Raw genomic sequence first — 20,671 nt, 5'->3', positions numbered from 1 at the left:
GGTTCACCTTCTATAATTTGTGATGATAAAAAAAAAATGAGAAAAGGACAGAAAAAAATTCCTTTGCAGTGGTGTTTTTTTTTTTTTTTTGGTAAGATAACATTAGCCAGAAGTCCTATAATACTAATTGGGACTATATTCATGTGCAAATACATAAAATCAATATGCTATTCACTTTAAAGTCACTTTGTTGGTTTGAACTCATTCAAAGCTAGTACATGCTTCATCTCTACATATTGGACATTTCTAAAACCATCAGTCACCTTCTGTAACTGTTTTGTTTACTATGCTCTCAAAAAGAAGTTTCTCCAGGTTACATGCTGATTACTGAAGTAAAATGCTAATGCTTTCAGAAAAAGATTACTGATTTAGAGGATAGGGATATTATTCAGTGGGACATAAAAACCAAGAGGCCCTTAAACATGCCAACCTGTGCAAAGAATTTGAGGAAATTCTTTTAAAGTTCTTTTCAGAACACTACAGTGAGCTCCTACTTTAAAAATATGGACCTAGTAGAAATACTAGATGCTTGTTATAATAAAGAAAATTAGGAACAGATCAGACACTTAAGTGTGTCATATCTTTCCTTTTGCATTTGTTCAATGAAATTGAGTAAGTAAATTTATCTATTCAAATCCACACACTTTTGTGTGTTCCTTTTCAACTTTTTTGCTCAAGCGTTTTCTTTAACAAACAGGCAGAACTACCACACACAACACATCTGCTGTATCCTCCATTTTTACAATTCTTTCCTCTTTTGAAAAATAAACCATATGCATTCCTCAGCTGAGATATTATGCACTGTACCATTATCATAAAGAATATGCTGCACCTAAAAAATATTTTAAGTATTATTGTACTGCAGCATGTTTTAATAGATTTTGATTTATTTTTAAAATAGTAATCATAGTCATTTAGAAACGCAAATATTTTCACTTTAAACAGTAGTCACAACTGCTTGAAAATAAAACTATATTATGTTCTTTATTATGCTATGATTATTATGTTTAGCACAATGGATGTAAGACACCGTAATTAGAAGGTAAACTTGTCTTAAAGTGCAACACCAGAGATTCACCAACAGACAAAGCAATGATAAACCATCTCCCTCCAAGGCAACCAATCCAAGATCACTGGTAATGGAAAACATAACATCCATTTTCACAGATAAAGTACAAATGGAAAAAGCAAAGAATTATAACTGTGCAGTAACAATGAAGGTGAAAATGACTGAATTTTAAAACAATTTTCATATTCTATAGCTCTTTGCAAAACAAAGAAAAGCATACAGTGACATGGCCTGTACCCAAATGAAAAGAAAGAGACAAGTAAGACGTAGCGCTTGTTCTAACTGGAAGTATTTAATATTCTTTACAACCTAACTTTATATTTGAATGGTATTTCTAAATTAAGAAATACTTTGCTGTAATCCCAAATTACTGTAAACCCAAATTATAATCCTGGCACAGTTGCCTTGTATTTCAGACTGTGAAATATCAGTGAATTTCAGATATACAAATACCTTTCTGGTTTGAGGCCCAACTTAGTAATATCATTCCTTAAGACATAAAACCTGATTTTTTTTTTTGATATTTTAGAAACAAGAAGGTATAAAAGAAATGCAGTCTTTGCACAACTAAAGAAGAATTAGGACTTTTCTCGAAGAAAATCATCTCTCCATTCCTGATTTGAAGAAAGTCACTGCAAAGAACATTGAAACTTTACTCACAAAATAGAGAAAAAGGACACACGATGGAAATGCCATTCAAATAAATAGAGCGCGTGGTATGTGATTAAAAGAAATTATACATAATTCCATATAACATGCTGACTGCATTCTGAACAACTGTAATTAAGTGTGAACTCTTTCAGGTGATATTCTGCATTTCTGCATGTAACCAAGTAGTAAGTAGAAAGCAACATAAGGTAATTATACCTGTTGCAATCCTTCTGTACCATATGCTGCCCTCATTTCTTCTAGCTCTCTGTTTAGTTCTTCAATCTCTTGTTGTTTCCCAGCCAATTCATTCACCATCACCTCTAGTTGCATCTCAGAGTGCTGCATTCCATGTTCTGAACAAATCTCTCCAACTCCAAATTCTTCTTCCTAAATCAATCCAAGTTCCTTAACATGCCATGTTTATGCTTTATCAAGATAAGCAAACTCAAATATCAAATTCTGTATCAAATGCCACCTTAGAACATTAACATATAATACAGCATTGAGGATCTTATTACCTTGGTAACCTCTTTTGTTAGTATAATTCACACCTCAAAAACACTGACATAAAGCATTTCTGCAAGTCTTGCCTTATATTAGCCTTAATACAAGCAGTAAGATGTTTTTTATTTTAAGTTTAAAGATAAACTGTATTTATATATCAAGCAATGCAGATACAGAGCACAGCATGCAAAACAAAGTATTAGTCAACAGCACAACTTTTGTTTGAAACAAATTGTTTGAGGTTTTTAGTATTCATTATTAGTATTACAATTCAATTTGCAATACTGTACCCTGATTAAGTCTGCAGGTATAGCTGTTCTTGTCACAAAACTGCAACCATTTACCTGTATAAAGACAATTTCTAAATACATTATTTGAAATAAACCTTGATTTCTGTTTTTGATTTGTTTGAAATCTTTGATTCCTGCAGACCCACATAAATTCTTATGCCACAAAAAATTATTTCATTTGAAATACAAAATAGCTTTTTAGAAAATAAATTGCATCAAAGTCTGCACAGGTAACAGATAAACCCCACAAATTACAAAAATAGATATTGTCTAAAACCAAAAAAGGTATTAGAAATGTAAACATCCGGAGAAAACAAAGGAATTCAGATCTAAAGGTCAATGCAAAGCTTTACACAGTAAATGATTAAAATGCAGCAATACTCCATTTTAAATTATGTTTAATATTTCTATATATTACTAAACATAGTCGTTTCCAAAAGATATTTATACACCCCAAGATCTACTATTTCTAGAAGTATTCAGTATCTCTATAGCAGATGAAAGACAGTATCATAGACTGATGTTCACAATCCAGAGGAATTTCTTAAGATTAAAAAGGAGCAGAAATTATCCATTTAACATAAGACATTTGAAAACTTCCTCTTTCACTCACCTAACACTGCAACCCCTGTCAGCTTCCACGAGAATTTTGGTTCTACAGACCACACAAACCAATAATAATGAATTTCCAAAAGGTAAGCACAAGCCAAAGTTATAGGTTAAAAATAAAATAAAATAATAATAATAATAATAAAAAAAATTGAGATAAAAAGAACACACTATGTATTTGTGAGAAATCACAAGACAGACATGCAGGCTTTTAAACCAGCAGACGAATGTTTTATAATGAGAAAGCAAGACGAGCTGTATTTCCTCTCAGAGCTCTTTATCACGTCAGAGCCTGAAACAAAAATAATAGTACTAGAGATGGAAAGGTATCATATCAGATCCAAATACTGTGTTTACATCAAAAAAGCAGCTATATAGTTCTGAGATCTGCTATAGTTAAGATCAGGCCTTCTTTACCAAAAACTATCATGTCTGAGCAAATCAGTAAGTTACTCGACATGGAAGCATACTGTTATAAATGGGATCAATATAGTTATCAAGTTCTGAATAACCTTGCATCAGACATGAATTTGCAGAGCTGACATACTGCCACTTCAATTCCTGACTTCCTCAGTGAAAAGGAAGACACCACAGAAGGATTACTACCTTAGTTCAGAAAGAATAAATAAAATTGCAGCAAACATCAGTCCAGTAAGCTCACAGAGGCACTGCACATCATTTGTGTATTGCCAGATGTTTGCTCTGCATTCAGCCATACAAGTGTCTACACAGTGCCTAGCACCAGTGTCTTTATTTGGACTCTGGCTCATGTCCCAGATTAATAACCCTACTAGTTTAATAGAAGCTATTATGAAATAATGATTTTCCTTCTGTTTAACTGTTATTTTATTTAGGCTTAATTGCTAAGGATGTAGTGTATGATTCTTGCAAACTGCCACACAGGGCACCCTTCTCTTCCTATGGATCCTTTCAGTGTGGAACAATCAGTGACTCTTTGATGCTTTATAACAAGAGCTGCTAGGACAGACATAAAAGCCTCATCTCTTTAGATGTTCCAGATGCTTTAGCAGCTGAGATTTCTACAAACAGATCTTATAAAAGGGATTTTGGCACACACATTCCAAACAACTGTCTGGAACTTCGGAAATCCCCCTTCATTAAACAGAAGCCTAGCTCTTAGATACCACATACTAACACCTCCGTCCATTCTGTTTCTCATCCCGTACCTCCTCTTTTCAAATGTCTTATGCCTTCTTGCAAAGTGCAAGTTGAAACACGACAACAATCTGCACCGTAATCTATCAGAAAATCACCATGCCAGAACGCTCTCCCGGCAGCAGCCATGTGAACAACCTGGCAACATGAGGCAGGACAGAAATCCTGCTGCATCAGACCAGACTGATTGCTGTGGCTGGATATTAGTTTCAAGAATCTCAAACCAAAATTATTTTTTCACTCATCTGCAGACTGTAGTCCAGATACCAACTTCAGTGTTAAAGACACCTACATGAGGCCTATCGGACTCGTGTGTGTCGTCTCCTGGGCCCAGTGGTTTACTTGTACAGAGCTCTTCTGCAGGCCCATACTATTGATGTAGACTATTATTATTTCTTCTTTTAAAGCTTTGCAATTCACCTTTAACACTGAAATTGCCTTATGCCTTACTGTTTTATGATGTGCTTAGTTATATACCCCAGCATACAATTAAACATTTAAAGAAGCAATCAAACTACATAAGATAAGACAATGGAAGATAATGGGAGCAAGGAGTAACAAACACTCTGAATATAACTGCATAAACAATTAACCACAAAGCAAGAAAAAATGCAATTTTACAGCACATTAGCTACTCAGGAGCAACTGTTTGGGTGAATATAAGACATGAAACCAGGGTTACGGAAGTTCATCAAAGTATGCTCTAACTCTCTTGAGTTTTCTTCCTTGCTTGTATTATCAAAATAATTCACATAATATTTACTATTATAATAATATATAAAATGCAATTTGTAATGTATTGGCTAAAAACAAAGGTATAATTTATACCGCATCAGTAATACATATGCTTAGACAAGTGAAGGCAAGATTCTCCCCCAAAAATACAAGAGAAAACCAACCTTCATGACTAAGTAAGGTAGCAATTTATCATAACTGCCACCAGAGGTCAGGATTAAATTTATGAAAACACTGCATTTTACTACAGGTTCATCACCCTCTCCCCCTCCGTGCTCCTTAGACCTAGGAATACTTGAAACTGTACCTCAGAAACACTGGGCAGTTACACATAGCATACTGTTACTGCTAACATTAATGTCAGTACTACAGAGACTTCCCTTTATATATTGCAAACTCGTGCTCAACATGAATCAATGCTTACTGTTCAGTCATTGATAAATGTAAAAATACTCTAATACAGGAAAACAAAATAACCTATTATAGGCTGGCAAACAGAATTATAGTTTTAAAAAAAGTGCACTGATTTGGTAGTAGAAACATGCAGAAGTGTCTGGAATAGATTAACATTTTTACCTCATAGTTTTAGTGTTTTCTTTTTCTTGTGCGTTTTGGACACCCAATTCACTTACAGACATTAACACTTTGGCTTTCAACACTGCTTGACTGTGCTCTTAGGAACATTTAGCCTTTTCTCGGTTTTCTAGTTATGTCACAATTGACTATATGGAACTTAGCTAATATTAGCAATTAGGACAATTGGGGAAAATCATCTTTTTTTAAACTCCATGAATGAAAACCATTTTCAGTTTCTGATGAAAATAATTACAATCATATGGTATAACTAAGTCTAATAACTTCTGAAGAATAACAATTGTCAGCCTTTAAAAATACTACAGTTTAAGATGTTTTACAAAAAGAATCTTCTAAGACAAGAATACTGATATAAACATTTACTGATTCCTTCAATTTTTATTAGAAAACTCCTTATGACCCTGTGTCTAATTAGTCTATCAAAGAATGAAATACTTATTACTGAATTTCATCCAAAACCCCAAGAAAAGTGGATGATGAATTAAAAATATATAGCTTATTTTACCAACTATAAAAAGTAAATGATTTAAAACCTATTTCACTTTGAAGTGTGACAGTCTCCACTTCAATGTAATTTCTGACAAAAACCACTAAAGAGAATACAGATGTGCTAAAAAAAATAGGAGAAAGATGGATGAACAATCCTATATTTGTACAAATGTGTGGTTTCTTAGAATTCCAAAAAGGAGGTCACGTATCTGAAACAAAAGTAAGCTCACAATTTGTCACAACTTCGTAATTATGCTATTATATATAAAATTTAACTTATTCTCATGTATCTCACCTGAAAAGTGCTCTGATTGTTTTATTTAAAGGATGGTCATGAACGTAAACAAAGCTTTTCATAATAGAAGTAATGTAACAGCTGATATGAAACACACTGAAAATTCAGTGTAATTCCTAAATATAGGTATTCTTAAATATGTTATTTCCTCATTGCAGATACCAACCAATTGCATTAAATTAAATTAAAAACAGCTTATTAAGGTAGTAACTCTCACCACTTCAATTTGCTCTTCACCAGACCCAGTACTACTTCACTACTCACAAGTTTTGTGTTGCCTACTTCTGTTTTAGAAAAGAAGTCTCACAGAGGAAAAAAAAGTTGTTTTGGAGGGATGAGAATACAAAGTGCCTGGAAAAGCATTTTGCAGGAAATCTTTTTTTGTTTGTTTGTTTGTTTTTAAAGGCACATTCAGAAAGCAGTCTGGTTGTAATTCTATTGTCTTTAGTATCTAAGAATTTGATCCCTAATATACTCTGTAGGCACCTATGGAAATCTTTGAAGAATGAAGCTGGGTAAAAATTATGTCATATTAAAGTGTTTAGATGTGATAAGTCAACTAATACTAATAATAAAACACTAAAAACATTTCCGCATGCTAGAACATATCTGCAATTATCATAAGGCATTATGCCATATCTTTTCTGTCTCCTTCTGCAAAGATATGTTTGCTTGAGCTTTCGCCATCAATTTCCAACACTGCTTCTACAACCTCAGCAGCGATCAAATTTTCTTAGTCATGTTCCATTTTATATATATATATATATATTTATAATACCTCACCTGTAAAGATATATAAGCATCAATGCCATTGTCAACTTTTTTCAAAGGTTCATTCTGCACATATTGCATATTCCATTTTACAGTAATCACATACCATGGTGATGCATATATTCTAAAACACTGCAGTAAGGTCACAGCAGTTGTTCAATTGTAGAGTTATTTCACTCTCAATGGCAAACAGTATGCACATGCTGCCCTATCTTCTTACCATACATAATACAAACTCAAAAATTCTTTTTGTTCTTTCTTTAATTCCTTGGAAACTATGCAAAAATAATGCATATTTTATCTGTGAGAAATATTACATCTTTAATCTGACTTTTTCCCCATGTGGAGTTTGCACATCTGCACCTATCCCTCTCCATTTTTTTTTTCTTTCTTTCATTTACAGCACTTTGAAGCTGCTGGCCTGGAATCTTCAATTCTAGAGGTGCCTGACTTGGATATATATATATATATATATATATATTTTAAATGTGCATTACAACAAACATAGCATAAGAATGATTACAATTGATCAGACCAAGGGTCCATTTGGTTCAATATTCTGTATATGAAAGTAACCAATAATGAATGTGAAGGAATGTTTTCACTGCACTCCCAAGTGTCTTCTCCTAACACACCAGAAGAAAGTGAGGGTGCTTATAAACAAGGACAGGAAGAAGAAATGGGAGAGAAAGATTCAAACTGGGGAAGAGAGGGACAGTAAAAGGACTCCAACTAAAAAGACAAAATCTGTGGGGGAAACTGTAACTGGGATTTGATGAGAGGCTGGAAAGAAACTACTGCTTTCATCTAGGACAAGTTGAGCTGAACATTAGGAAGACACAGACATAAGAGGAGGAAGTAAAGAATAGTTTTTCAAGGGAGAGAGAATAAAAAACAACAACAAAAAAAGCTTAGATGAAGTTGAAAAGGCTGGAAAAAGAATCTGGGCTTAGGAATGACTAAGGAAAAGGAAGACCAGAAAGGTGCTATAAGAATGAGCTAAGAAACCAAGCAAGTGGAAAATGGGGAAGGACAAGGAGAAGGGAAAAGATTAATAGAAACTGTTACAGGGAAAGTAAGAAACTCTTCATGAAAAAGCTCAGGAACAGAAAACATACAGGAGTTGGTCAAAAGAACAGACTGGGAGAAGAAGTGATGAAGACAAAGCCTTAAAGCTGAGAAGGAGAAACAGAGGTCCTCCCAGTTTTCAGGGCATGCCTAGACTGTCCATTGTGGCAATGATTTTACTTTTAGGCCATACAGTGTGCCAGGTCAGGGACGCATTGTCTGGTGTGTGCGTTCCCTTAGAGCTCACAATAAGTGTTTATAATACTAGTATGGAACAAATAGTTATTCTAAGGTGTGGTAGCCTTCTCTTAGAAAGGCTGAATTAAAGGAGGCACAGTAAATATTCTAAACCAAATTTACTTCAGCAATGGAGGCATGTTTGATTACTTGATCTCCTCTTACTTAGCCAAGCTTAAGATTCTGGGGTGTGTTTTACAAAAGTGCTTAGCACAGAGAGCTGCAAACCAAAACAGCTACCGTTTGAGATGTGAAGAACTTGTTTTTTTAAACTACTAACTATTTTTACAACAGATCCTCCATGGCTATTTTGTGCACTCATGTTCTTGTCCCTCAGCTAAACATGAGGTAGCTCACTCATTACGAACATAGTTAACTGTTTCATTTGTCGAGACCAAATTTCCACATAGCCTACTTCCCTCTTAAGCGACAGATATGAGTAGTGGATGCCAATGTGTGGTGGGCAACTCTGTCCAGCAGCTAAGGCCCAACGCAGTCACTTGCTCACTCCCCCACCAGCAGGACGGGGTTAGGATCAGAAAGGCAAAAGCAAGAAAAAATCATGGGTTGAGATAAGAATAGTTCAGTAAGTATAGGAAAAACAAACAAACACACACCAACCAAGTGATGCAAAGGCAATCACTCACCACCTACCAGCAGCAGAGTGATGACCAGCCAGTGCCTGAGCAACAGCTACTTTGGAACTCATTAAAACATAATCAACTCATTAAATAATTTTCAAAAGAAAATGTGTAGGAATTATGCACAACCATAACTCCAATAGTAACACAAATCAGTACTATGACCAGAATGGTGACATTGTTACAACAGTTCATAAATCTATCATATTATCAATTACAGCAGCCATCCCATTACGTAGTTGACACAATGCTTGCTTTAATGGTACATGAATCATACCAGTAATGACAAGCAACAGCTTTGTCTATAACATCACGTGTTATTTCCTTCTTCCTCTTTTTGGAAAACAGTGCACACCATTTCAATAAACGTGTAAAAGAAAAAGTTAAAAGAAAAGTTAGAAAGGAAGTGTTTCTTCAGTCTTACCTCAGAACTGTAATCTTCTACAGTAGTGGAAATTTCACTTTCCGGCTAAAACAAAATATTAAAATATTTACAATGATGGAATTCTAAAAATATTAAACAAGACATATGCCATCTCTCTCTGAGAATGTAGACAGTATTAAAAAATGTAACAGGTATCCATGAATGTGATTAGAATATATACAGCAAAGGCTACCTTCACTTCCTTGAAATTCCAGCTTTAAATAAAAACAAATACTTTGCTTAAAATCAGGAAAAACCACATTGTTACTTATTTTCCTAATGCAGATAACAAGCATGTGGCCATATCATCCTATACTTTTTAGTGGGAACCATATAGTTCTTCATCATACTTTAGTTGTGCGTTATCTAATAGCATAAATAATCTTTTAAAACTATTTGCTTCAATCTTCAAAACAATCAAGATTTGTTTTTTGTCTGTTAATACCAAGTATTTTTGCCAAGAAATTTATTTGAAGGTCACTACAGAAAGATGGCCAAATGAACTCAAGTTCAATGGATATGTCTTCTGTACTAAGGGGTTAATCCACACTCGGCTAAAAATCCATTAAAAACACTTAAATCCTATGAGCTCACACATCAGCCTCTGCCACTGTAAGACTTTTGTGTTATTCTTTTGCTGTCACAATCAATTACGAGTAGTCAACATTTTAGAGGCACACATCTTGCCCTCCAAGCAACTATGCTCTCTCCCAAGACCTGATCAACCGTAATTTAAAATCCAGCTCCTTCCATTATTAAGCCATCCACCCTCTATGCTTCAATTATTCTTTGGTCAACAGAAGTAATTAGATTTTACATAGCTCATCAGTCTGAACCACACGGGTCCAGTTTAAAAGGAAATAATTCAAAAAATTTCATGTATACACATATTGTTAGCAACACATCATTTGATAGGACAATGCCAATGAAGCTATTCATCAGTTCTCCCATTAATTTATGAGATTTGAAATAGGGGTCTGTTTCACTACGACTTCAGGTTGTTAATTTGCACTTATTCTACCACTTATGCCACACAGCATTTTCTTGGTACAAACAGCTAAACTCTTCTGGCAAGATGTTTTTTATTTTTATTTATTAGTTTCTTCACTGATAACATGGTTGATGGTTAAAATACACTGAAGAGACATTACAAAGGCCCTTTATAGCCAACTATCTCTATCATCTATGCAGCTAGTACCTTAATGATAACACACAAGACCTAAGTACTTTTCAGAAAATCAGAAATACTTTCATCTATGAACGTTATTCAGAGGAACTTACTGCAAGATAATACAAAAAAGGAGGTAATCTGCCTACAAAAAACAGGATGTCCATTTTCTTGTTTCTATATGCTGTTTGTTAAGCATTGTTCAGAAGATATGTTCTTTCGTACTGGCTGTCCAACATTATCACAGGACTCAGAAAAGAACTCAAATACTAAATTGGTCACAAGAAAGAGAAGTGGTTATGTTCCTTTGAAAACTTTCATGGATGATAGTAAAAGTTTTTTTTCTTTAAAAAAAGAACGGCTATCCAGTACTAACATATTGCAATTGCAATGGATGAGTACTAAGGGGAGAGAACCAAGACTATCCATGGAACAAAATTCTACCTAAATTATTGACTTTATAAAATGACTTCATTGTAAACTGTTATACAAACATAACTACAAAATTCTAGATTCGTTTTTGAACATGGATTAATTAGCGCGCAGAAGAGAAAACAAGTTTATTTTAGCTTTGTCAGTTTGCAAGAAAATTATAATTAACAGTAAAGTAGCAATCAAAATTTTGCTGCATTTTCTGATTTATAAGCTTCTGGCAGTCTATAATAATGTAGCTTCCAGTTTTTACAGAGTACGATAAATTTATAGGAGCATTATTAATTAAATATGGCCTTAGTCGTGTAGGAAGAAAAGCAACAACTTCTGTATGAAGACAAAAATTTGTCGGTGGAACTATTAATCTCTCCTTTGTTCTCCCTGTGTAAGGTTGTTGTTATATACAAAAGTATATGGTTGAGCTAACAGTTTCCAGTAGTGATAACTGAGGATCAAGCCTAACTACTATTGCTCTCCCAAAACTGATTCAACTGCATACTTTAACTTTCCATTGAGTTAACTCTACATAGTCTAACATTTTTTTTTCCTCAAATGAGAATGTATATTGAACATTCAGCTATTGCTAAAAAAAATGCATTATTAAATATGACTACCCTGTTTCTCATAGAATCATACAATGGTTTGGGTTGGAAGGGATGTTAAAGATCACCCAGTTCCAACCCCCTGCCATGGGCAGGGACACCTCCCACCAGACCAGGTTGCTCAAAGCCCCATCCAGCCTGGCCTTGAACACCTCCAGGGATGGGGCATCCACAGCTTCTCTGGGCAACTTGTGCCAATGCCAGGTTTACCCCTCCCCTAGTAAATAATTTCTTTCAAATATCTAATCTAAAGCTCCCCTCTTTTACTTTAAAATCCCTTGTCCTATCACTCACTCCAACAGCTCCATGTCCTTGTGCTGGGGGCCCCAGAGCTGAACGCAGTGCTCCAGGTGGGGTCTCACAAGAGCAGAGCAGAGGGGTAGAATCACCTCTCTCAACCTGCTGGCCGCACTTCTTTAGATCCTGTATTTGTGCCTGGGATTGCCCTGTCCCAGGTGCAGGACCTGGCACTTGGATGCCCTGTTCTAAGATTTCAAAGCACTGAAACAAGAACATGAATAATTCCTAAGTACTTAAATAGTTTCTAGGTATTCAAGTAATAATTCACAACAGTTCTGTTTCATTTATTTCTCTCTCAGAAGACCATCTCCTTGCCCGTCAAAGCTGAGGGACTAACTAACAATTGGAGTAAGTTATGGAAACGAAACAATGAACCTGGAGCTCTAGCCTTTACCATCTACTTGAATAAACAGTTATGCTATTCTAGAACTACTACCCAACAGATTTGTCCTGTGAAAAACAAAAGACGAGTTAGTAATCCAACTGTAATCAATTAGCAGGTATTCTTCATCACAGAACTTTGAACTTTTCTTTTTTAAGAAGCTTTGTTTAATAGCTTTTACTACTCAGGTGACTCAAGGACAATTTTACTGTGCCACAGGTTAATTTCTTTTGCTCTCCTGGCACTGGTACGTTCTTGCAAATCAGTCTGGTCTGCTACATCATTTAAAGAAGTTGATATAATCAATTATTTACCCTAGAACTGGCTTTTCTTTTTTTCCATTTTATTTGCAAAAATGAGTAATCCTAAAACCAAGAGTTTCACTGATCCCGTTTATTTCCTGAATTGTCTCTTTATTTTCTTATTTTATTATCTTTATTTCTATATATAAAAGGACACTATAAATCTCAAGACCAAAAGATTCTTGCAACAGAATAAAGACAAAAAAAAAAAAGGCAATTAGAAACTCAATATAAAAGCATTTAACGTGCTGCAAGTTCAGACCCAGAGACTTAACTGAGAAGTACCAACTGGGATTTCTCCAACAAATCTAGTAAATAAACTATTCCTCAGACATAGGATGGAAAACCTTACAGAAATTACAGGTAAATTAAGACAGATGGTAAAATGGAATGGACAAGAAGGATACAACAAAAAGAGTTTTTCCCCAGAGTTCTTTAATTAGTTCCTGTAGTTTTTGTGATTGCAGGCAGATGGAGGAACTGACGCTTAAGTGAGAAAAAAAGGAAAAGGAAAGAACTTAGTTGATGAAAAGGGATGACTGCAAAAAATAACTTTTATTCTCTAAACAGACTTTTGCCCTCTGTGAAAAGAAGTCATCTAACTTTGGATGAGGAATAACCTCCAATAAGGAGTACCTCTATTTCACTTTCCGTTATTGATAGCAAGTAAGAGAGCTCTTGGTGATTTACATTTGGGCATACTAATTCCACTGGGGACTACAAATTCATAGGAGAAAAGTTGCAGGAAGATAAACTTCTTCCCACGTAACTACCAGAACAGAGCCCAGCCTTGACTTCTAGACAGATACGCAGTGTGGTCAGATGTTTGGAGTCTATTTTGTGGCACAAAAAGAACAATTCCAAATATGAATTCTAGTAAAAGGTGAAGTAAGTAAATTGAATTGAAATTTACCTAGAAAGTAATCCTACATAATGCCTCCAGTAATCTTGCCTTACTGTCCTGACACAGCAGCCTATAAAGATTTAACATTGGGTGAAAAAGCAAACAGCTCAAAGAAGCTGTCTTTAATTCTCCACTGCAGGGATTAGCCTGAAACTGCCTGTTACATTGGCTGCCATTTCAACTAAGCAAGCTCTAATCCAATTACTGTAATACAAGCTCACTGTCCAAAGCATTGCACTTATAAGACTAAAAACAGTAAATTATCAGATTCACTAAGTCTATTTCAGATTTTTTCCTCTTCTATTAATACTGCACAGATAGAGACTTTAGCAACTATCTTTCAATTCCAAAATAACAATTACTTATTTAAATGAATAAGCAGGCCATAAACAACATGTAGCAAAGAAAAATGTTCTCCCAGTTGGGAGCAACTTATTTTACTGGAAGTGAATACTGTTTCAGAAATCAGTAAGTCATGAGCAATTCAGCACAGACAAGTTACAAGTGAAAAGTAATCACCATGCTTATTCTTTTAAAGCTACATTTATAAACAAACCAAACCAAGCTAAGCATCTTCATATTTAGCTATTTTAACATAATAGAAGTTGATTTGGGCTTTTTTCATTCAAGCCAAAATAAGCCAGACATCAGAAAAATAATGCCCGATCTTAAGAACGTGTCTGTGCATGTAATCTTTTGCAACTGCAGCATCATTTCTTCAAATGTAAAACCATAACCATCTCGTACTGTTAATATTCAGAAGCCAACATAGGCTACTAGGAGCAACCTGATCTAACTAGACCTGCTTTGAGCATAGGATTGGACTATATGACCACGTAGGTCCCTTGGAGCCTGAACTATTCTATGATTTTGTACTTTACCCCATTTCTCCAGCTGCAGTAGAAATATGTATGATGACTGAGGGTGTGTATGCATGTTCCCAGACACTACTGGTAATCGTGAGGTACTTCAAAGTATATTTGGTTAAGAAGTTTTCTTCAGACAGTTCTCATACGTACGTAGACTATAGTACTGGCAAAACAATGGTTGAAGCGTTTCCCTCTCGATAGCTCTCTGCCCTCACAGTCCTCTCTCCTTAGCTGTAGATAAGCTGCCCCATTTCATTTCTTCCATCCTCACGAAGTACATACACCTTTCTCTTTTTCTTAAAAGACAAAGAAGTCTCCCCTTTACCAATGCAAACAGTCATTCTGGTAATAAATGCTCTTTTAAAATTTTATTACCTCCTCAAGGAGAAGCCATGAATGGAACAGACGGTTTCACTAAATTACTACAGATAGTTCTGAAGCCCTGACATGAACTTTCTAAGAATGAAAGCCTTCATTTTAAAAGGCAGATATCTATGAAGTTCAATATATCTAGTGTACTGCTATCCTGTAGGCTTAAAATCATAAAATAAATTCATCAATTACTTCACAAGTTTTTATTCACATGTGGTTTAGTCTACCGCTTTCTCCCCTATGGTAACCTTTTCTTTTCCTTTTCCTTTTTTGTTTTTAATTGATGAACGTAAGAAAATTTTTTAAAGTGTCTATTACTTCTTGGCTAATGGAAAGGAGATAATGGAGCCAAAATAGTTAGAAATGGTCCAACCTAGCAAAGGGGTGATAAATCAAAACGCAGAGCTATCATCTGTACTGCCTATCTCAGAAAAGACTGCACTCACATGTAGAAAACTGGGGATCTGAACTGAGCTGATTTCAAAGTGACACTCGTGTCCTTTCAGAGTCACTGCTTTCAAGAATGCAATAACCTATTTTGTAAATAGCATCAGCATCTCTTGGCCCTAGATACATATTGGGAACAATATATTATGTTATGTGAATTCACGTCCCCTCAGAGCTGACCTGGGCTGTCAGTGTGTATCACACAGGGCATCTTACTACCTTCCCAGAGCATGTACTTTCAACCACTAGCAAGCAGGATTATATTTCATCAAGCAGTAAAAGTAGAGTATCTGTTTATTAGTCTCTTAAGCCATCCAGCTCTAAGTAGTGTTTTCTAAATTCGTTTATCCTCCTCATTAACCAGAAAGCCTCAAATTACATTATGAATACAAGAAAGATGCTTAGCTTTGCATTTTGTTGTAGCCATGGCTGCAGCGATCAAAAATCCACAGCAATTTGAAAACTTTTAATAAAACAAAATGCATAAAATGAAGCGATAATATAAAACCATTTTTTGCCCATTTAGGGAGCACAGCAGTACCAACAAACTTTCTGTAATCTACAGGACATTGAGTACCACACAAAACATGATGACAGCAGGCAATCAGAAAATACCTTCTCTGGACATTAAGGACAGAAAGCAGAGGGAAGGAAATAATATCTACAGCCTCATATAACTCCTTTATTTCCATTCTCAAATTTAATAAATTATTTTAAGCCCAAATTTTAATTTACAGTTTACAACCTGAGACAAACTTACCTCAGTGGTGTAAGTCTGGCTGTGTGTGATAATTTCTCCACTATGCAAAGTCCTCATAACAGCAAACTCAGCAGTTGCAGCTGCTCCCCTTCGGCTGCTGCACGTGAATGTTTCATCACCTCGAGATCGATCAATATCAATCCCATCTTGTATTGATTCTTCATCTTTGATGCTTGCTGTTTTCCTTTTCTTTTTCTGCTTCTTTGACGCATTCTGACCATCAGTTTGTGCTTTCCGCTGCCTAAATTGGGCAAGCTGTACAGAAGACAAAATCTTGTTAAAGGTGAAAGTTTTCCACTTTATTACTAATGATATCCTCTATAAAGGCTCACCAGCTGCTCTACATAAAGCTTCAAACTAATCACTAACAAAATGTTTGAAGTTAATGCTGCATATCTCAAGCTACATTCCGATTAGTTTTTGTTTACATTGTTTTATTTCTCTGAAGTTTTTTCTTTTCTATTTTTTAAAGCAATCTATCTATTACTCTTATTCCTTTTAGGATTCATATCAGCCAGTTACCGTTTCACAGACGGAAACCTAGAAATCAAAACATCCAAAGGTAAACGTACCAATGTGATGAAATTACTATAATCATTATAGTAGCAAATATCTCAAAATTTATAGGAATTACTTCTGTTTTTTAGACCAGAAGCAGATAAAAGCAAACCTTTCTTCCACCAGGTATCAAATAAAGTTGTTTTTTTTTTTTTAATTTTATGTTAGAACTTAAAAAAGCACCTCAAAGTACTGGAAACATCACAAAGAAATAGCAAAATACATAATAAGGGAACAGTCTGAAAACAGACAGCGAGCAAATTACAAGGTACACTACCTTGTAGCAAAACATGCTGATGAACAAAAAGTCACAGGTGAGCCAGACACACGGTTGAAAAACCAATTAGTATATAAGCTATTCAAATACTGTAAGACACTGCCTTTTGAAGAGCTTATTACTTTTAATCACTTCATAGTGGTTTACACAAGAAAATCCATTTAAAATATCTTTTTTTCTTAAGAAGAACAGAGTTTCTGTTCAAATAAGAAAAACAAGCATGGCAGGTTTTACCAATTAAAATTCAAAATTAAATAGATCCTACCAATAAAATCTGGTAACAGACACGAGTATTTTCCAAATAAAAAGTCCAACGATTATTTAGTGCTAGAGTATGTTTTGTAAATGTAACTCCATAGTACATGCAGAGCATGCAAAGAAAGACCTTAAAGCTTAAACTACTTTTTACATCAACTAATACCCAACTATAATGTATTTTGACAAATCTGCTGGAATTTAAAGAAGAATCTACAGTATAGATGTTTGCTCATGATATTCACCACTCGAGAAAGCCAGGTTTCCATTCAGCCTCTTCAGCACCACTCGGGCCAAGCCGGACACAAGGAGCGCCTTCCCCAGACACCGCTCTGCTACCACGTCAGCTTGCACTGCTCTGGAGCTCCCGTTTGGCCTCAGGAGAGCCGGGAGGCCACAATCGAAATAAACGGGTCGCTTGCAGATCAGGTCTGACTTCTGGCTAGTTTATGCTTTTACTTGCTTACTCCGTGGGTTTCTTCAGCCTCCTCTCCAGCCTTAGGACAACTGACAGCTCAGCATATGGCTCCTGCTCTGTTTACAGAGGACCTGAAGATTTGCTGAGCCAAATATGCTCACCTACGTATTTAATACTCACTTCCTCTCTAATTAGTTCAACTTCATGAGGGTTTTTTTTTCTATTTTTAAAATCTGTACCTTTCATTATTCCACAGGAACTTATTCAAGTTTAGAAACTTCACAAATTCTAAACAGAAAAAGGGAAAGTTTCCTCCTGACTTCAAAGCTTAAGGACAAAAAGATGCATAGATGTAGCTTCTCAAAAGTAGGACTGGTGAATGTTACAGATCTACCTCCTGAAAACATTACTATGTTCTCCTAAAAGACTAAATTTACCTCAAAAAAAAAAAAGTTTTTGATTTATAACCCCCGACAAGGTTGCCCAAATACCACACAGAAATAAAACAGAATCTGAATTTAATCTGATTGCTTTTATTTATTTATAAATAAACAATAAAAGACACGTTGTGCCAGTAATCAAGAACTCTCTTTCTCAACTTGATTAACTTTCCACCACAGAAGGTTTCAAGTTAAAGCAGCCTTACAGTCTTTATTTGTCTACAAAACCGGATGTGTATCTCAAGGACAATTGAATTACTCCACGTCTCCCCTCACTTTGAATATTTCAGCTGAAGCACCTGGGGTACACCATCACTTTAGCTTTTAAATGCTGATGTCCTCCAAGTGGCAGGAAAGCAGAGGAGAATCAACTGCTGCTAGGAACTAAATGCTCTTGGGAAAGAAGGGCACTAACCTGCAGAGTGGTGGGGATTAGTTGTTTAAACCATGCCAATTACGATAGCTGAATAAATAAATAATGCTGTTCTTTTAATTATAGCAGTAAAATGACTATCTTCAGCACATGCTGACCCTTGGTAAGTGTGCCAGGAATCTACATTGTTGGGATGTGCTGTACTTGTTTGATTTTGAATATGGTCTGACTGAACTAGTTTGAGTGGAGAAATGAATGTTAAAATAAAATTTGTCTCAGTGTGCAAAATTTAATGTTTCTCCTTAAACACTAAATATATAAAATATCTGAACAAAAGCAGCAACACGCAATCACTGCCCACATATCAGCACAAGAAAATACTGAATAAAATTCAGGAAATTATAAAATATTACATCTATAAAACATAAATAGCTACATTTTTATTTGATATAGATGGAAGTCTTTAAAACAGAAACACTTCAAGTCCCATTTACAACTGCTTGTTGCCTTATGATTGCTTGTGACTCCTTAATGTTCTCATACCATGCACCAGATCCAGGTCATCACATTTGCAGAGCTGCTGCAGTTAACAAGAACTGAAATTGCACATTGCCTCTGAAGAAGGCTGCTATGAAGAAAGGTAAATAATATTTGCTGTATTTATTGTTTAAAAAACAACTGGCAATTGCTAAATAAGTTTATAGATAGCACATCCTGTACAAGCATTGTTATATGGTTATACCTCGTGTACCTGCAAACAACCATTACTGCTTTGAATTGTAATTTACCAACATCAAACGCTTGTCTTAGATTCAGTGCTGCATACACACCTTTCACACCTTTAACAGAAGGAGCAGGGTCTGCTCATCTGTCACAAGTCTTAAGTACAAAACCTCTACTTTTTTTTAAACAAACAAACAAACTTATTTATAAAGAAGTATAGAAGGATGAGCTATGAACTTACAGACTGGAATCAAAAAAGCACCTCAAAAAAGCTGCTATGGGCAAGTAATTTTCCTGTTTTCCTTTTTACACTGTACAGTAGAAGCATGAGGAGAGAGCTACATCGTGGCCTTGCATATCTACTATCATTTTGAAAGATGTTCCAGATACCACTTAAACCTCAGCTGAATGTGATAAACTCACAGAAGGGGACTTGCCCTTGGTCAGAAGTTCTCAGTCTGGTATCCTGAGAAACGTATCGTGTTGGACTACATCTCCTTTGGACCACTCGGTGTAAGAAGACAAGAACTTCTGAATCTTGCTGTCTACAGCTCAGAGTAGTGGTTAATGGCTCAAAGTCAAATTGGCAGCCAGGCACAAGTGGAGTTTCCCGGGGTTCAATACTTGGTCTTATGTTGGTCATTACCTTTATAGATAATCTGGATGATGAAATTGAATGCACCTTAAGCGAGTTCATGGATGACATAAAACTGGAGGAAAGACAGATACCCCAGAAGGAAGTGCCACCAAACAGAGAGACCTCAACAGGATGAAAGACAAAGCCAACAAGAACTGTAGGAGGTTTAAGAAAGATAAACATCAAGTCCTGCACCTGGGATGTAATTATGGCAATAAGAGTCTGGGAACTGACTGGTCTGGCACGTAGCTCTCCTAAAGACAACCTGGGAGTCCCTGTGGAGAGCAAGTTAAACATAAGCCACCAAAACACCCTTGCAACAATGCAGAGAAACCCCTTTGAAATGGCTACTGCCAGTAGCAAATGACAAAGACAAGAATACAACTGTCTGTACACTAATTTCAGGACTAAAGTTGCTGTGTGGCCCCACAAAATCCTGTTTCGTAAAACAGAATTTGATGTCAATACCACCATTTGTTATTATAGAACACGATCTCACAATAAAAAGGAAAAATGCCAAGAGAAACCAACAAACAACTCCTAGACATGAACTTTTGATGTAAACGTTGCACTTAGCAGAGAGGGTATCTTAAGCCTTCTATCTAGCAGCCTGAAATTCTCCAGCAGAGCAGTATCTGCAACTAAGCGCGTGGAGGGCAGGCAAATCTGAAACAGCATTCTTTGGCAGGTGTTGCCTGGGACTTTGTTGCCTGGGACTCGCCAAAAGAAAAGAGCCACAAATTTGACTGAGAAAGTGGCATTTATTCTGTGTATGGGGTGAACACTGAAGAGTCTGTTCTGCACTGCATCCGAACATATAACATGCATTGCAGCAAGCTGTGTCATACAAATGATAACCACCGTATGTCCCAGAATCAAGATGACTCTCACTGCGAGTG

General features: G+C 35.7%; 1 protein-coding gene across 11 annotated transcripts in view; it reads right to left on the bottom strand.

The window, feature by feature from the left end:
• Positions 1-20,671, bottom strand: part of AKAP9 (A-kinase anchoring protein 9) — a 109,785-nt gene that overhangs the window by 70,278 nt on the left and 18,836 nt on the right. For 8 of the 11 annotated variants that reach the window (XM_066991700.1, XM_066991702.1, XM_048077500.2 and 5 more), the window contains 4 exons: positions 16,092-16,346; positions 9,554-9,598; positions 2,515-2,568; positions 1,937-2,107 (listed from right to left, as the gene is read on the bottom strand). In XM_066991700.1, coding sequence (XP_066847801.1) covers positions 1,937-2,107; positions 2,515-2,568; positions 9,554-9,598; positions 16,092-16,346 — 525 coding nt within the window. The remainder of the gene's footprint in view (positions 1-1,936; positions 2,108-2,514; positions 2,569-9,553; positions 9,599-16,091; positions 16,347-20,671) is intronic. The other 3 variants (XM_048077505.2, XM_066991703.1, XM_048077506.2) reach the window with 3 other exon arrangements.

This window comes from Anser cygnoides, chromosome 2 (genome assembly GCF_040182565.1).
Source record: "Anser cygnoides isolate HZ-2024a breed goose chromosome 2, Taihu_goose_T2T_genome, whole genome shotgun sequence".
Taxonomy (NCBI): domain Eukaryota; kingdom Metazoa; phylum Chordata; class Aves; order Anseriformes; family Anatidae; genus Anser; species Anser cygnoides.
Note: the sequence above shows the minus strand (reverse complement) of the source record. Positions and strands in the feature narration are given on the sequence as shown.